This window comes from Polypterus senegalus, chromosome 18, assembly GCF_016835505.1.
Source record: "Polypterus senegalus isolate Bchr_013 chromosome 18, ASM1683550v1, whole genome shotgun sequence".
NCBI classification, from domain to species: Eukaryota; Metazoa; Chordata; class Cladistia; order Polypteriformes; family Polypteridae; genus Polypterus; species Polypterus senegalus.
Window position 1 is genome coordinate 14,219,092 of NC_053171.1, and position 14,196 is coordinate 14,233,287.

The following is a 14,196-nucleotide window of genomic DNA, read 5'->3' on the forward strand; positions in this document are numbered from 1 at the left end:
TCTGCTTCTTTTAGGCATGTAATGCATTACTTTATTTCCATAGCAGAGGACGCATGGTATACAAAGTCTGTATTTTCTCACAAAAATACATTTTTAGTTTATAGACCTAAGTAGAAAAGTCCCTCAGTAGAATCGAATCAGAGTTCTAGATTAGACTGCAAACTAATTTTTGACAGATTTGCATTCCCTACACCAGCAACATCTTTCTTTGCATATGAAAGTGAAGCTAATTTAAGATATGGATAGAGAAGCATTAAATATGCTTTGTAGTGCATAGTACTTTTAAGAGAGAGAAATATATAAATTTGTTAGAATGAAAACCTCACTTTCATACACAATAGTAACTTCTGCTTTTGGCAATAATTAATAATATTCTTGACAGACAGCATACACCCCCTGCTTGCACTTTGATACACAAGCCCCCAAATATTAAAATAACGCACATTTTCACACAGTTTCTCACGTACCGCTGTCCTTTATGGAGCCTTTGATAATCTGTATTTGTAAGTGCAATAAATCAATCAATATAATAACAAACATTCTGGGGACATACAAAGCCATCCCCAGTAGGATTATTGGCAGCTTCATAACAATTTATATTATCACACCAGTTACCAAAGTGTTTTTTCTTCATTAAATCTTCAGCTCTCAAATCCTTCAAGTCTGCGGGACTAGTTGCACTTTTGTCTTGCGGCTGTCCTTTCACTAACCGACTGCAAAGACTCTTCCACAGTTACTTCGGTTTCTTTGGAGGCTGATAACGTGTTATTTTATGCTCTTTTCTATCAAACGCGTCATGCCCTTCCCTGTTGTTAAAAACAAACAAAAACAAGGGCATTTAAGGTTGAAGAAAGTTTTAAAAGTTTGTTTGGAAAGAAAGACATAAAAACAGCTTGACTCACTTATTTATACTAAAGTTGGCAACAGATTTATTAACTAATACCATTTAGTTCTGTACCAGGTGACCTCAGCTAGTGCACATTTTCACTACAACTGGTCATGTTAGAAAAATGGCAAAGTGTGTCTTTTAGTGGATTTTGTGTTTAATGAATATGTAATATCTTCTGGGTTGTACCACATCATTGACCTCAAGATCAATGTTACCATTGTTCTAAAATGTATACATAATGAAGTTCAAAATCACACAAGTGTAAAACTGTGAGACAACAGGAAATATCTCTCTTTTGTAAAAAAAAAAAAATCTTGGGACAGAGGCGAGACGTGATCTTCTCAGAAGACACTTTGACGTCACGCAAGACAAGGCATTGAGACAAAAGGACAGCTGTTGTGCAGGCGTTTAAATGACTGACACACAGCGCGACAAACAGAACACGCAGCAAGCCAGCAGATGATCCGCCTGCATCTCCTTAGTGTGCGTTCAATCCCCATACCACAACAACGTGACCTGCTTTATATGTCCCGCGAGAAAGAGATTTAATCATGTCCGGGGCCGGAAATAAAGGACAAAGAGTAGATGACAAAGTAGACCGTTGTAAAGAATTCAAAAACTTTGACGCGGTACAAATGCACATCAGGTTAGAGATAATGGAAGTACGAAAATTCAAACGTCTCAAAAAAAAAAAAAAGGATAGGAAAGATTGCATTAGCACAAACAAACGAAAATAATTACTTAGTGAAATGACAAAACAGCGAAAAGTGATTGAATATATTGTTCGAATTTAAACTTTAAGTCGGAGACTTGTAGATCGTCTAATTCGTGTTGCCAGCGAGAATTAAAAGATTCCAAAAACGTTGTTGCAGTATGAAGTCCCATGAGACGGAGACTTTCAACATGAGTTTCTTTCAAGTCACGCCCTACTTACAACTATTTTCAAACAAGCCCACAGTCATCTAACCTCAGTCGTGTGAATGTTTTTGTCAGACACACTTCCTGTGCTCTCAGCTCTTATAAATTTTATCAGGACAATAATTTTATACATTCTAGATGACACATCAATGACAAAGTGAAGAAGAAGGAGCGTGGACAAACATTCGAGAAAGTTGTTTTATTTATTAGAGAGAAAGAAATGATATTTACTCAAAGGCAGTTATATGTTGCGTTGTCACGATGTTAAGTCCAAACACGGAATCAAAATTCAATGCAATCTTGAAGAAAAGTTAATTCCAAATATTGTTTTTACAAAAGTTTTAAAGTAAAAGTGAAAATAATGCATATGTTACAATTCCCATGAAAATAACAATCTCTTTAAATTGTATATCCGGTAAACCAAACCCAGGGGTGCGGGAGTGAAGCAAGCAGGGGGCGGAGCCCCCTAGTACTGTGAAAGAGACGCAGAACTCCACTTGTATCAAAACAAAAATCAGAGTTCTAGAATGGCCACCTGAATATAAAGGACTTTGAACCCACCCATGAAAAGGTGGAATATTCCAAAAGTTATTAAGGTCATTCTGCAGATGACAGTTAACTCCACGCCTAACCTCTAACAATTACATTCTGGTCATGTAATTGTAAACCAAACCTGGGCAGCATTTTCTGCCCTGCCATCACATTTCATGTTTAAAGAGGATTTCTAATAACCCTGCAAGGTATGGTTGGCTTTTTAAACACATTTTGAAAAACTGCGTTTAGGAGGTAACAGATAATAAAACTGATTTGTTTTTGGTGGAGCATAATATTAGACTCTAACACTAAAACCAAAAGCCAGTAAAATCAAAAAACCCCAGCAAACCTCTAAATGAATTAGGAGCAGCCTCTACTGTGTCACATACAGTATTTGTCTGTCTCACTTGTCTTGAATCCTTTTATATATGTAGTGTCACAAGCCAACGGTCAGGTAATATGACTTATTTTTTTGTTTGATCAGTAAAATTTAATATATTAAAAAGGGAATAAATAAATAAACTCACACACTGTATTATATATCTAAATCCAATGCCTTAAATGAATAGTGTATCTCTTAATGAATGTATAGTATACCTGAAACATCTGGAGCAGTAAAGATCATCATCACAGGAGAGACAACGAATTGTAGCATCATGATTACAGATGCAGCACCATGGCAGCTCTTCATCATCACTGTCATGTGCACCAACAGACTTCTTTGTAATTGCAGGAGACAGCGTCTTCAGCAAAAGTTAAACAGATATTAGTTACTAAACACACTTCAGAATACTGAATTTGTCAGATAGTAGAAATGCCGGGAAGGAGGGTAGGTAGGTAGGTAGGTAGGCAGTATAAGATAGATAGATAGATAGATAGACAGAAAGACAGACAGACAGGTCAGGTCAGTCTTCACCAATGATCTGTAAGTTAATGTAACGAAATGCATCACTTTAAAATCCTTTACATAACAAATAATATGTAAAAAAATGTAACTAAATAAATTTTAATTGCCTTTGTTTTTCTTTTCTTCTCTTTGAATTCTTGCTTTTCTTTTGAAAATGTTTTAATAAGGTTGCTTCTTTGATGTTTAGATTTTTTTTATTATTTCTGAATTACATTTTTGACAAATTTAAAATTTTTGTATTAATCTTTAATTAATCATTAATAGTCTTTATGTTTGAATGAAGGTTGTTTTTATGGCTTTTCCCTCTCCTTTTTGGGGAATAACACTATCTAAAAATAAAGTCTTTTACATACAGTATTTTATATTCACATTTTGGAAAGAAAAAAAAAATTCTGAAGCTTAAGAAACACAGGTATCCCAAACTTGAAATATCAGATGGATGCAGTTGCAAAAGTACAACATATTAGCATTAAATTTTTAAGACAAAGCATTTCAATATTACATGAATTCAGTAGCAACATCTTTCACATAAGCTCTTTTGAAAGAAAACCTGACTAAGGTCACTAAAGGGGTTTTATTATATAAGCAGTACACGAGCCACCAAAAACAAAGCTACACCATGAGAAGTGTCCACAGCACTTAAAAATGTCATGCACTACAGCATTAGAAAGCATTAAAATACACTAAAATGTAAAACTTAAATGGTTTGCCAAGCAACAGGGCCTCAATTCCCCTCTAAGTGTCATTACCTTCTTCACTTTTGGCTTCTGCAAACTTGCACTACATTCAGGAGGAATGTTGTAGTTGCTGGCCTCATCTAATTGTGCTTCTTCAGACAACTGTTAAAAAGTAAAGCATTCTTTTAGTTATTGCTACTCTTCACAACACCTAAGGTTGTAATATCTGCTTAACCAACCATCTAGTTTAATGATTAAAGCAGTCCAAATAAATTAACTATGATAACTATCATAAGTCCAAATAGACTCAACAACAGCAAAAAAATGTAATATACACTTTCAGCTATGATGTGGCATCGGCTTTAAATTTCCATTGCCTGCACAGTGTACCTGCTTTAGAATTCGTTGCACAGCCTCTTCCTCCGTTTCTTCATCACTGTCTGGTGGTTTATAATTTACTGCAGAAACTAATATAAGAAAAATAAGAAATGGCAGCATCTTTCATGCAACAGTATTCTACATTTGTTTTATCTTTCAGGACAACACAGAGTCACCCTCTACTACTGTATTGCTTCAGACAGCTGAGCTTGAATCCCAGCCCAGTTACTATCTGTGTACAGTCTGCATATTCTTCTTGTATCTTTATACCACATCCCAAAGATACACAAGCCAGGCTGACTGGTGATGCTAAATGAACCTGGCGTGAGTGAGACAGTGTGGATATATATATGCGAGTGTGCCAATTGACTGACTACGGCCCTGTTTAAAGTGGGTTCCTGCCTTGCACCTAATGCTGTCCAGATAGGATACAGCTGCCAATTAGGCTGAACTGGATTAAGCAGTCTTTGTAATTGAGAGATGTTTATTTGTTTTTATATACAGTATATCACATACATGTAAAATAAAACTCCAGATTTAAATGTGCAAACAAAAACCAGCTGAAGTATTGTCGTCAGAATGAAATCAGGAACAAGGAACACAAGGAAACAAGGAATTAAACTTCCAAAAAAAAAAAAAACTTAAAAAACCCATTCTTTCAATCCAGTTTAGGCCTAACTTACACAGACAAATTAAAATGCCCACACGTTTTCACCTCATTAAACTTTAAACAAATGAATGTGCTAAATTAGTCATCACCACTCTACCTACAATGTCATGTTCACCACATTACGGTGTTTAGATTTTGCTTTTTCATGACAATTCATATTTTTGTCAACAATAAAACAAACATACCATTGATCTCTAAATTCAACATGTGAGGCAGATGTTTATTTCTCTTACAATATGTAATGTCCATTATGTGTTATAAACTAGTGGATATTACATTAAAGGCTGCTAAAACAAATAGGTGGTGGCAAATCCTACTCTGGAAAATACACACTGAGCTGCAAGATCTGTAATGTTAACAGTTTAAGTGAAACATAAATATTTTAACGCATAAACAGATAGTTATCTGTAATAAATAAATCTCTCATTCCTACCACTGTTACTAGGCTACTAACAGTAAAAATATGGCAATGAATCATTTACAGGGTAAGTGAGAACAGTTGTTTTATAATTGACGAGCTGCATTTACCTCCATCTTGTGTACTTAAGCTACTGTACGTTGTCTGTGAACATATTTTTTTGTCTGACATTTGCTTTAACAGACATTATATATTTTGGGCTTCTGACTTGGATCTTTGAAGGCTAGTAAATGATTACAACCCTTGCCATTTTTCCTCAAGGCAATTCTGAGGAACACTGGAGTCTGGCATTTCACTCATTTAGAAGTTTGGCATTTCACTCATTTAGAAGTTAACTTTTTTAAAATAAAGAAATCTGCATTAGCCATCTCCCACATATACTCACATACCTGAATTGGGGTCCTCTCCTTTAAGGCAAGCTAGCCTCCTAGCCATCTGCAAAACTTGCTCCTGATGGATATTGTCTTGTTTCAGCTCTGCCATTGCTTCCTCCAGAATTCTGCTCTTTTCTTCTTCCAGCTGCTTTTCATTTTCCTGAGCATCAAGATTTTCCTCCAGAAAGTCACTACCTTTATTCAAGTTGTTTAACTGGCTGTCACTGCCTGTATGGACCCAGAACTTGTTTAGTTTTAAGCAGTGTTAAAACAGTTTGTTAAAATGAACAAACTAAATAAAGAAGACTGTGCAGAAGACTGATATCTTGTCTAGCTAAACCAAGAACCATTATCGAATGTACCTTCTGACTGTGACTGGGGTTCAGTGTTGCTGTCAATTTCTATTTCCTCAGTCATCTGGGTTATCAGACTGTTGACCTGTTCAGTTTGTGTTGTCAGGTCTGGACGCTGCTGAGGCTGAAATACAAAACATTTTCAACCTTAGTGTTGTCTGCTGGTATTTTTTCCAAGTCATTTACGAGATGAGACACAAAAATAACCGGATTGGGCTTGAGGCTTTTTTGGAAAACTGTCTAGAGGTTGGCTAGACGTGAATCATTGAACTACTAGACAGTAACGGCGCACTGCACGAATACACTTGACTTATAGTTTTCATCCTCTTTCTCTATACGTTTATCTTTCGTTTGCTCAGAGGCTGATGTGCTTGCTGCTTCCCGAGCAGCTCTTCTTTTCTCCACCCAGGCGGCCTGCTTCTTCTCTTCTTTCGTTGGCATCTTTTCGCGTTAAAACTGATTAAGTCCGTGTTTGTGTTGCCATTAGTTAGTACGTTTTCCTTAATTTTTTACTTAAGCTGGCACTTAAGTCTTCAATCTGCCTCAAGAATGATTTAAGATATGAAGAGGTAGAGGAAGTGACGGCAAAGGTGGTAGGGATGAGAACAGAGCCCAGACACATGCACCGCCCTGTTGGCCAATGGAAAGAGTTGATTCTACAATAATAAAATTTAAAAAACGGGTTACCTTAGAGGTCAATCATCACCCCGAAAGCAGATAGTAGACGTCACGTAGTATATGTGTACCACATTTCAGGTCAATAGTTCAAACGATTTGCGAGCTACAGGTGATTTAAAATCCTGGACAGACAAACGCACGGCCATGGTAGCGTATTATAGAAGAAAATATCCCCTCCTACACGCCCTCTCAGACCGCCAACCGGCTAGGTATATCCTTTTAATAGCCCTGTCAGTATTTGCACAACAATCGCTACACGAGTTGCCGCAGTAATGTCAGGTGTAAAAAAAAAATCGAACAGTGAATCAACATCAAATTTTTCACAAATTTTCTCTTTTTCCGTAAAGCAGTCGTTGACTGACAAAAACATTCCTGTCCTCGATCATCCTCCCTGTTCGCTCGATTTAGCTCCCTGTGATTTTAACTTGTTCCTAAAAATCAAAAGTGACCTGAAGGGAAGACATTTTTCTTTAATGGATGAAGTGAACACTAAAACAGCAAGCCTGTTGAAGAGCCTCACGCAAGAAGACTTCCAGCTCCGTTTCAATCAATGGAAGATACGCATGGAACGGTGTAGAGATTGGGAGGGAGAGGGAGTCTATAGAAGGTGACAATGTTTACAATGCTGGAATTCATCAAGAAATATATATTTTTTTACTAATCCGGTTATTTTTGTGTCTCACCTCGTATATAATAACGGATCAATCCCTGCTTTTATTTAACCCAGACCTTTACAGAATATTTTGTTGTGTAGTTTTTACAGAAATTGTACAAATTCAAAAATAACCAGTAATGTTAACTGTATTTAACTGCTCTTAAAAAATTAGTAAATGCTTTTATGGGTTAACTTCAATAAAAGTGCTTTTAAAAGATTTTCATCTGTTTTTTGTTTATCATCATAATCAAACTCTCCACCTCTTTACCCAATCATTCTCTGCCATTCACACCACACAGATTTCAAAAATGTTTCCTTTCCATGCTTGGGGAACTTCTTTACAAGTCAGAATTTCTTCCATGGACCTCTTACCTTCACGCACATCAATCTACAGTCAACATGTCACCTAAGTATCAGAATTACCCTAATTTCTCCAAAACAACTCCACTGCTATTATCTAAATAACATTTACTACATCTGCATTCTGGAACTATCTTGCACACTTTCTACAAAACCTCACCACCTGCAGACTATCCTTCACACTACTACATCTTTGATGTAGCCACTACTGACAACCTGAGCATTAGATGGAGTTTCTCCCAACACCTCCACCTCATTTACCACATTGTGGCACCCTCCCAAATGTCTTCAGCAGATTTACAAATGCATAATGCAGTTACACACCCTTCAACTAATGCTTTTCTTGCATTTCCCTGACTTAATAATTATCTACAGAAATAAAATTCTCAAATCTCTTTAATGTAGTCCAGAGCCATAGTGTACCACACTCTACCCTGGCAGCATCACCTATAAGGCAGGAGTCAACTTTAGATGATTCAATAATGTATTGCAGGGCTCACAGCTTTCTCACTCTCACAGCCATACTTATAAAAGGTTAATTTAGAAATGGCAAACAACCTAACCTGCACATCTTTGCAATAAAAAATGAAAACTGCAATAGTGCAAAAGTAAAAACAAACAAAAAAACAGAATGTACAAACTGAGACAGCAGCACTAACCACTGCACCTTTTTACCTTCTATTAATTGTCAAATAAATAACACTCTACTACATCACCAATAACAACAAAACTGCATCCATTCATATTCAACCCTTCAAATATTATAACAGACAAAATAGCTATTACTGACAAAAGGATTGGTGTGTGGTGGCTAATTCTTAAAAACATTCAATATCAGAAAGACAATCCATCATACATGAAAATCATTATTCTGACTCACTGGTTTTGGCGTCTCTGTTGGCTGTGTCTTCCCCTGTAGGGCTGATAGCCTGTTGTATATATCAGATACTGAAGGAATGGGTTTCTGTGGATCATTTTTGATGCCCGCAAGTCGAGTCTCTATTTCTTTTACTGAGGGTATTGACTCTGCAGTACAAACCAAAAATGTCATTAGTTCAATCATAAATGAAAGGGATCTTCTCTGGTGATGCACAATTTATCATAAAGCTGGGTTCCAATGAAATGCATACAACAAATGATATACCATATGCACAACAAAACAACTGAATGTCACACTTCAAAGATATTGCCAACAGCTTAGAAGATGGTACCATACCATCTCTTTAACTTACTTCACCCTGACCAAGTCTGCACAGGGCTGGAGCCTAACAAGGTAGGGTCAGTCCATCATGAGGAAAACACTCACACACCACACACCATTTTGGCCCAAGTTCACCAATCCACCTTACACAAATTTGTCTTTGGTCCTAATATATCCATATGGATTTAAGTGCTTCATACAATTTCAGAAGTCTTGGTATGTATAAATAATATACGTTATTTAGATTATTACACATTAGATATTTTAGATTTTTTACATTAGAAGATAGAACCAGACAAGTCTGTCCATTATCACCAAATATTTTTTGTTACTGCTATTGGACCCCTAGTGACCCATCTTTGGGAGCAGACAAGAGATAAAAAGGGTTTAGTTAGTTAAGGACTTCAACATTAAAATATCTCTTTAAGCCAATGGTTAAGTGAGGGTTGAGTATTTATGTTATGGATTGTTTTTAATACCATTTTTAAAAAAGGGCAAAAAATTGACAATATAGTTACTAAATGATTGTTGTTGCTGCATCTGCTAGAGCTAGCTCTCCATTTCAAATGGCCGTCATGAGACTGCAGGATGTACGATCATCTGTTTCAATAACTAATAAGAAGTCAAAGGTCTAAAGAAGATCTCTTACCATAAAATTACAAAATTACTTACTGGGTTTAGTTTCCATCTTTAGTCTTTCCAGTCTTTCAGCAATGGCCTGGTCTTCCTTACTCAGGCCTCTAAAAAGAGAACTACTCTGGCTTACTTTAGGGGGTGCAGGTTCCTTGCTTGCATTCTGTCTGGTTTCTAGAGAAGCAATACGCCTGCCAACACAAACAATACCAACTGCCTTATCTGTTGCACAAAGTGTTTCAATATCAAGCACAAAAAGTTTTAAAGTAATCAACTAACACCTGCTATAGTAAGGGTAAGTTCACCAAAGGAGAATATAGAATATTTCAGCAGCTCAAAGTCACAGTGTATACGAAGTTTAACTATGTGGGAAAAATTGAGCAAGAACGTTGGTAAATAAAGTATCTTAAGAACATTCACAGCTCAGTCAGCTGAAGGTGCAGTAAGTAAATTGGAACTGGTGCACTAAAGTATACGATAGATAGATAGATAGATAGATAGATAGATAGATAGATAGATAGATAGATAGATAGATAGATAGATAGATAGATAGATAGATAGATAGATAGATAGATAGATAGATAGATAGATAGATAGATAGATAGATAGATAGATAGATAGATACTTTATTAATCCCAAGGGGAAATTCACAGTTAAAACCATGTTAGTTAGTACAATGCCATGAAAACATTATCTACCTTTTTTATGTTTTTATGAAAAGCATTTAAGTTGATCATCTTTCAAAAACACCATTCACCTTAAAATGTGTGTAATACACGATGTTACACTGAGAACCAAAAACAGAACAGATTTATCATGGATAAACATATGGCATTGTTGGCAGTGCTGAAAATGATAAGCGCAAAGCAAAATGCCCATATGCATTATAGTGTGCAGTCGGGGCCCTTGCCCGGCTGGGACGCCTACACACTGAGAGGACCAAGGGAGCAAGCGTGGCCAGAGCGATATCTCCCCCGGGACAGTAGATGGCAGCCTCCCCTGGGTTGCAGTGGTGCCTTGGACTCCTGTAGGGCTTCATGGGACCCGGAGTTTGGTGCAGCCTTGTTGGGATCCATGGGCACTGCCAGGGGGTACTGCAGCAGGACCTGCTGAGCCCTTTTGGGAAGTTCTTCCACCACACCCGGAGTACCCATCAAGCACCTGGAGTACTCCCGGGTGCAGTATAAAAGGAGACAGCAACCACTAATCGAGGAGCCAGAGTTGGGAGGAGGAAGATGATGCTTGAACAGGAGTGGAGGAGGAGAAAAGAGAGAAGGAAGAGTATCGTTTGGCATTGTGCTTGTGAGACTGTGTTGTACTTGTGGGAAATGGGGGAAGGCGCTTCCCATGAAGTAAAAAAGAAAATAAAAATGTGTGTGCCTTGAACTTGTGTCCCACGCTTGTCTGTGTTGGGTTAAGGTGGTAGTGCCGGCCTGGTGGACCATAGCATACACTAGATTCTGTATGCTATTTTTGGAAACACCTTGGCCCATTACAGGGAGCATGAGTCAATTCAAACAGCACTGGGCATAATACAAGAACCAACCCTGGATAAAAAACTATCTCCTCAAAGAACATTCTAATGCAGATACAAATCATGGATCATATAAGATATTAAAATAGGTTAGCATGCATATTTATGAGTTGTGGGTGGTGGGGAGAAAGAGAAATCACACTCTGGTGGAAAGAATGTGAAAACAAACACATATAACCACAATGCCAATTCTACATTTAACTAAAATGCGTAGAAAAAGTTAACTTCAACCTAAATGAACAGTACTTACTTCTTATAGTTTTCAGGTGGAGACCATTTTGAAGCAGAGTTCTTGGACCCATCACTGTAGGAAGAGACATTGCACAATTTAGTGCTTTCTTTTCTTCTTCTTAGGCTTCTCCCTTGTAGATCTACTCTTACTGTTATGCATTATTAATGAGTTAGTATATTTCAAACAGATCTTTGTTTAAACATTTCTAATTTAGTGTATTTTTGTCCACAAGAATATTTTGTTTACATTACCGAAAGCAATCTTAATTAATAAAAACATAATGTCTGGTGTGAATTTTTACAGCATGGACCTCTTTACCGGGTTTAGAAATATTTACAACAATACTGCACTGAAATGAACTTATTAAAGCTTTTATAAACATAAAACACACACACAGTGAAATAATAATTAAATAATAAAAATTTTAGCTTGACAAACTGGTCAGTCACTTCTGTTTGGGTTCTAACTTGTTGGGATGAATTCTAGATGTCTTAACTCAGAAAACATAGACAGTGAGTGTTAATGGCTCTTTTTCCGGCAGTCGTAACTCATCCACTGGATCACCTCATGGTTGCTGTCTATCTTCTCTTTTGTTTATTAGGTACATAGATGACTGCAAGAATTCACACAAGGACTGCCATATCCTGAAATTTACAGACAACTCACTCCGAGTCATTTTACAAAATAAGGAGAACAGCCGTGGACCTGTTGTTGATGAATTTGCTCATTGGTGTGGTTGTTGCTTTTAGAGCAAAACATCTCTTAGACCAAGGATATGGGCTTAAGATTTTAAGTGTTTCCGTTCTTCCATTCTCTCAACAATAATTAAAGGAGGACATTTTGGACATGGTCAGAGTACTGTGATCGTCTAAGAACAATCACTGTTAACAGGCTAAGCTTTGATTTTAACACAGAATAAACTTGTAAGAAGGGGTTGAGATACACCTCATCTTATAGCTTGAAGAGAAATATGACCATTTTCCCTCTTCATATTTTTTATTATAAATAGCATGTACTGCAAATTTTAACAGTTTGTCCATAAGAAACGATGAGCAGCTACTACAGATGTTAACTTACTCAAATAACAGGGAGAAGTCTCTGATCTTATTTCCTAAATTAACACCACATCTGACTTAACAACTGTTAATTAAATAAAATTAGTAAGGTGTTTACTGACTGCAATGCTGCATTGTGCTTATCTGAATGTAATGAAATCACTGTAACAATGTTGGGTACTCTCACATAACTCTGTGTGTTTATTAAACTTGTCTATTAGAAAAAGGAAAAAACATGCACACAGAAGAGGGAGGGATATAAACAGAAAAAGAAACACTTGTTGACATGAAATTGGCCCCAGTGTTTGTTTGTCCTGTCCATGGTTTGTTCCTGCCTTGCACCCTGTGGTACCTGGGATAAGCTCCACAGCCCACCACACCCCTGGTCTGGATTAACCAGGTTAGAAAATGACATCGATCAGTTGGATTGTACTGTAAAAATCTTCCTGCTGTATCACTAAAGTGTAATTTACATGGAAATATTATATGGACCATTTCATACGGATTTTTGTAATTGTTTAACACTCTCATTAAATAAAAAAATCGCTATTGTTGTAAAGGTCAACATTCAAACATTCATTTACCATATGACATAATAGCAACAAAGAACTGCCTCTACATTTTTAATATTAAAAGTTACTGCAATGAATGTGCCACCTTTTTAGATCTTCATAGCACCGTCCACAAACTTTTTGGGAAGTGTTGTCACATCTGGGGACAGCAATGGTGTATTTAAGACACCCGGCGCAGGTTGAGCGAAGGCAGTTCTTGCAGGAGAGCTGAAAGAGAGAGAGACAGGGAGATGGGGTTAAAAGAAGCAAAAGATGAATAAAGTCCTACCAGTTCCATGAATAATGACTTGTAATATGCATACGTATGGTGGAAGCCTTTGAAATATTTAAGAAACAAGCTGTTCAGAATCTTCCCTGATTTTCGAAATCCTGAGGCACCCAGATGCAGAAGTTGTAATGGTGCATGTGTATGAATGGAGAGCCGCCTCAGTAAACCGAATTAAAAAAATTAAAAAACAAGCATATTGACAAAAAGTCGGGGGAATTACCTCTTTCTTGAAGAGTGTAAATTTACTGGCACAGGAGTAACACCTTCTATCCATCTATCGGTTTTGTTATTTTTACTTTAACATAACAAGATCTGTAATATATCAAGTTTGCTTTCTCTTACATTGACGGGGTGTTTTTTTTAAGTAATATATCATGCCAGGAACGATGACCGTAACAGAGATTTCCACATACAACGAGTCGTATGAATGCGTGTTTAACGACACATCGTAGGCATGGTTTGTATGTTATATCAGATTTTCCTGAAAAACGCTTTCAACTAACGTAAGTCCACCATGTCCAGTCACGATCCGTCTTTAATTGAAGAGCACGGAATTTTTCACATCGCATTTTCAAACGCTTATAATATGACACATTAAGCTTCCTACTTTTATAACCCTAAATGTTAAAATAAAAAGTTAACTACTTTCTGACATAAACGGGAAGCCAGGAAAAATAAATGACAAGCCGGAAGTCACTTCACGCAGCGCTTACGTCACTGCCAAGACCGTTGGTTTGTGTAGTTTGAAGATTATTGTTCACAACCGCTATCAAAAATAATTAAAAAAAAAATACGCAATAAACCCTACATTTAAGAAGGACAAACATTAGTTTTAAAAATAATATCTACTTAAAAAAAAAACTCTTCTAAAAAAAATGAGTAATTATAAC

At 36.8% G+C, this 14,196-nt stretch overlaps 1 protein-coding gene across 1 annotated transcript; it reads right to left on the minus strand.

Annotated features, from left to right (window-relative positions):
* On the minus strand, window positions 1–14,014 carry zfyve19 (zinc finger, FYVE domain containing 19). The gene is made up of 11 exons (XM_039741506.1): window positions 13,527–14,014; window positions 13,124–13,245; window positions 11,430–11,483; window positions 9,685–9,836; window positions 8,692–8,837; window positions 6,128–6,242; window positions 5,781–5,993; window positions 4,316–4,392; window positions 3,998–4,087; window positions 2,939–3,084; window positions 1–806 (listed from the first exon to the last, which is right to left on the minus strand). Exons 1-11 carry the CDS (start codon window positions 13,578–13,580, stop codon window positions 734–736), a joined length of 1,242 nt encoding a protein of 413 aa, XP_039597440.1. The 5' UTR covers window positions 13,581–14,014; the 3' UTR covers window positions 1–733.
* Window positions 14,015–14,196: the final 182 nt, after the last annotated feature.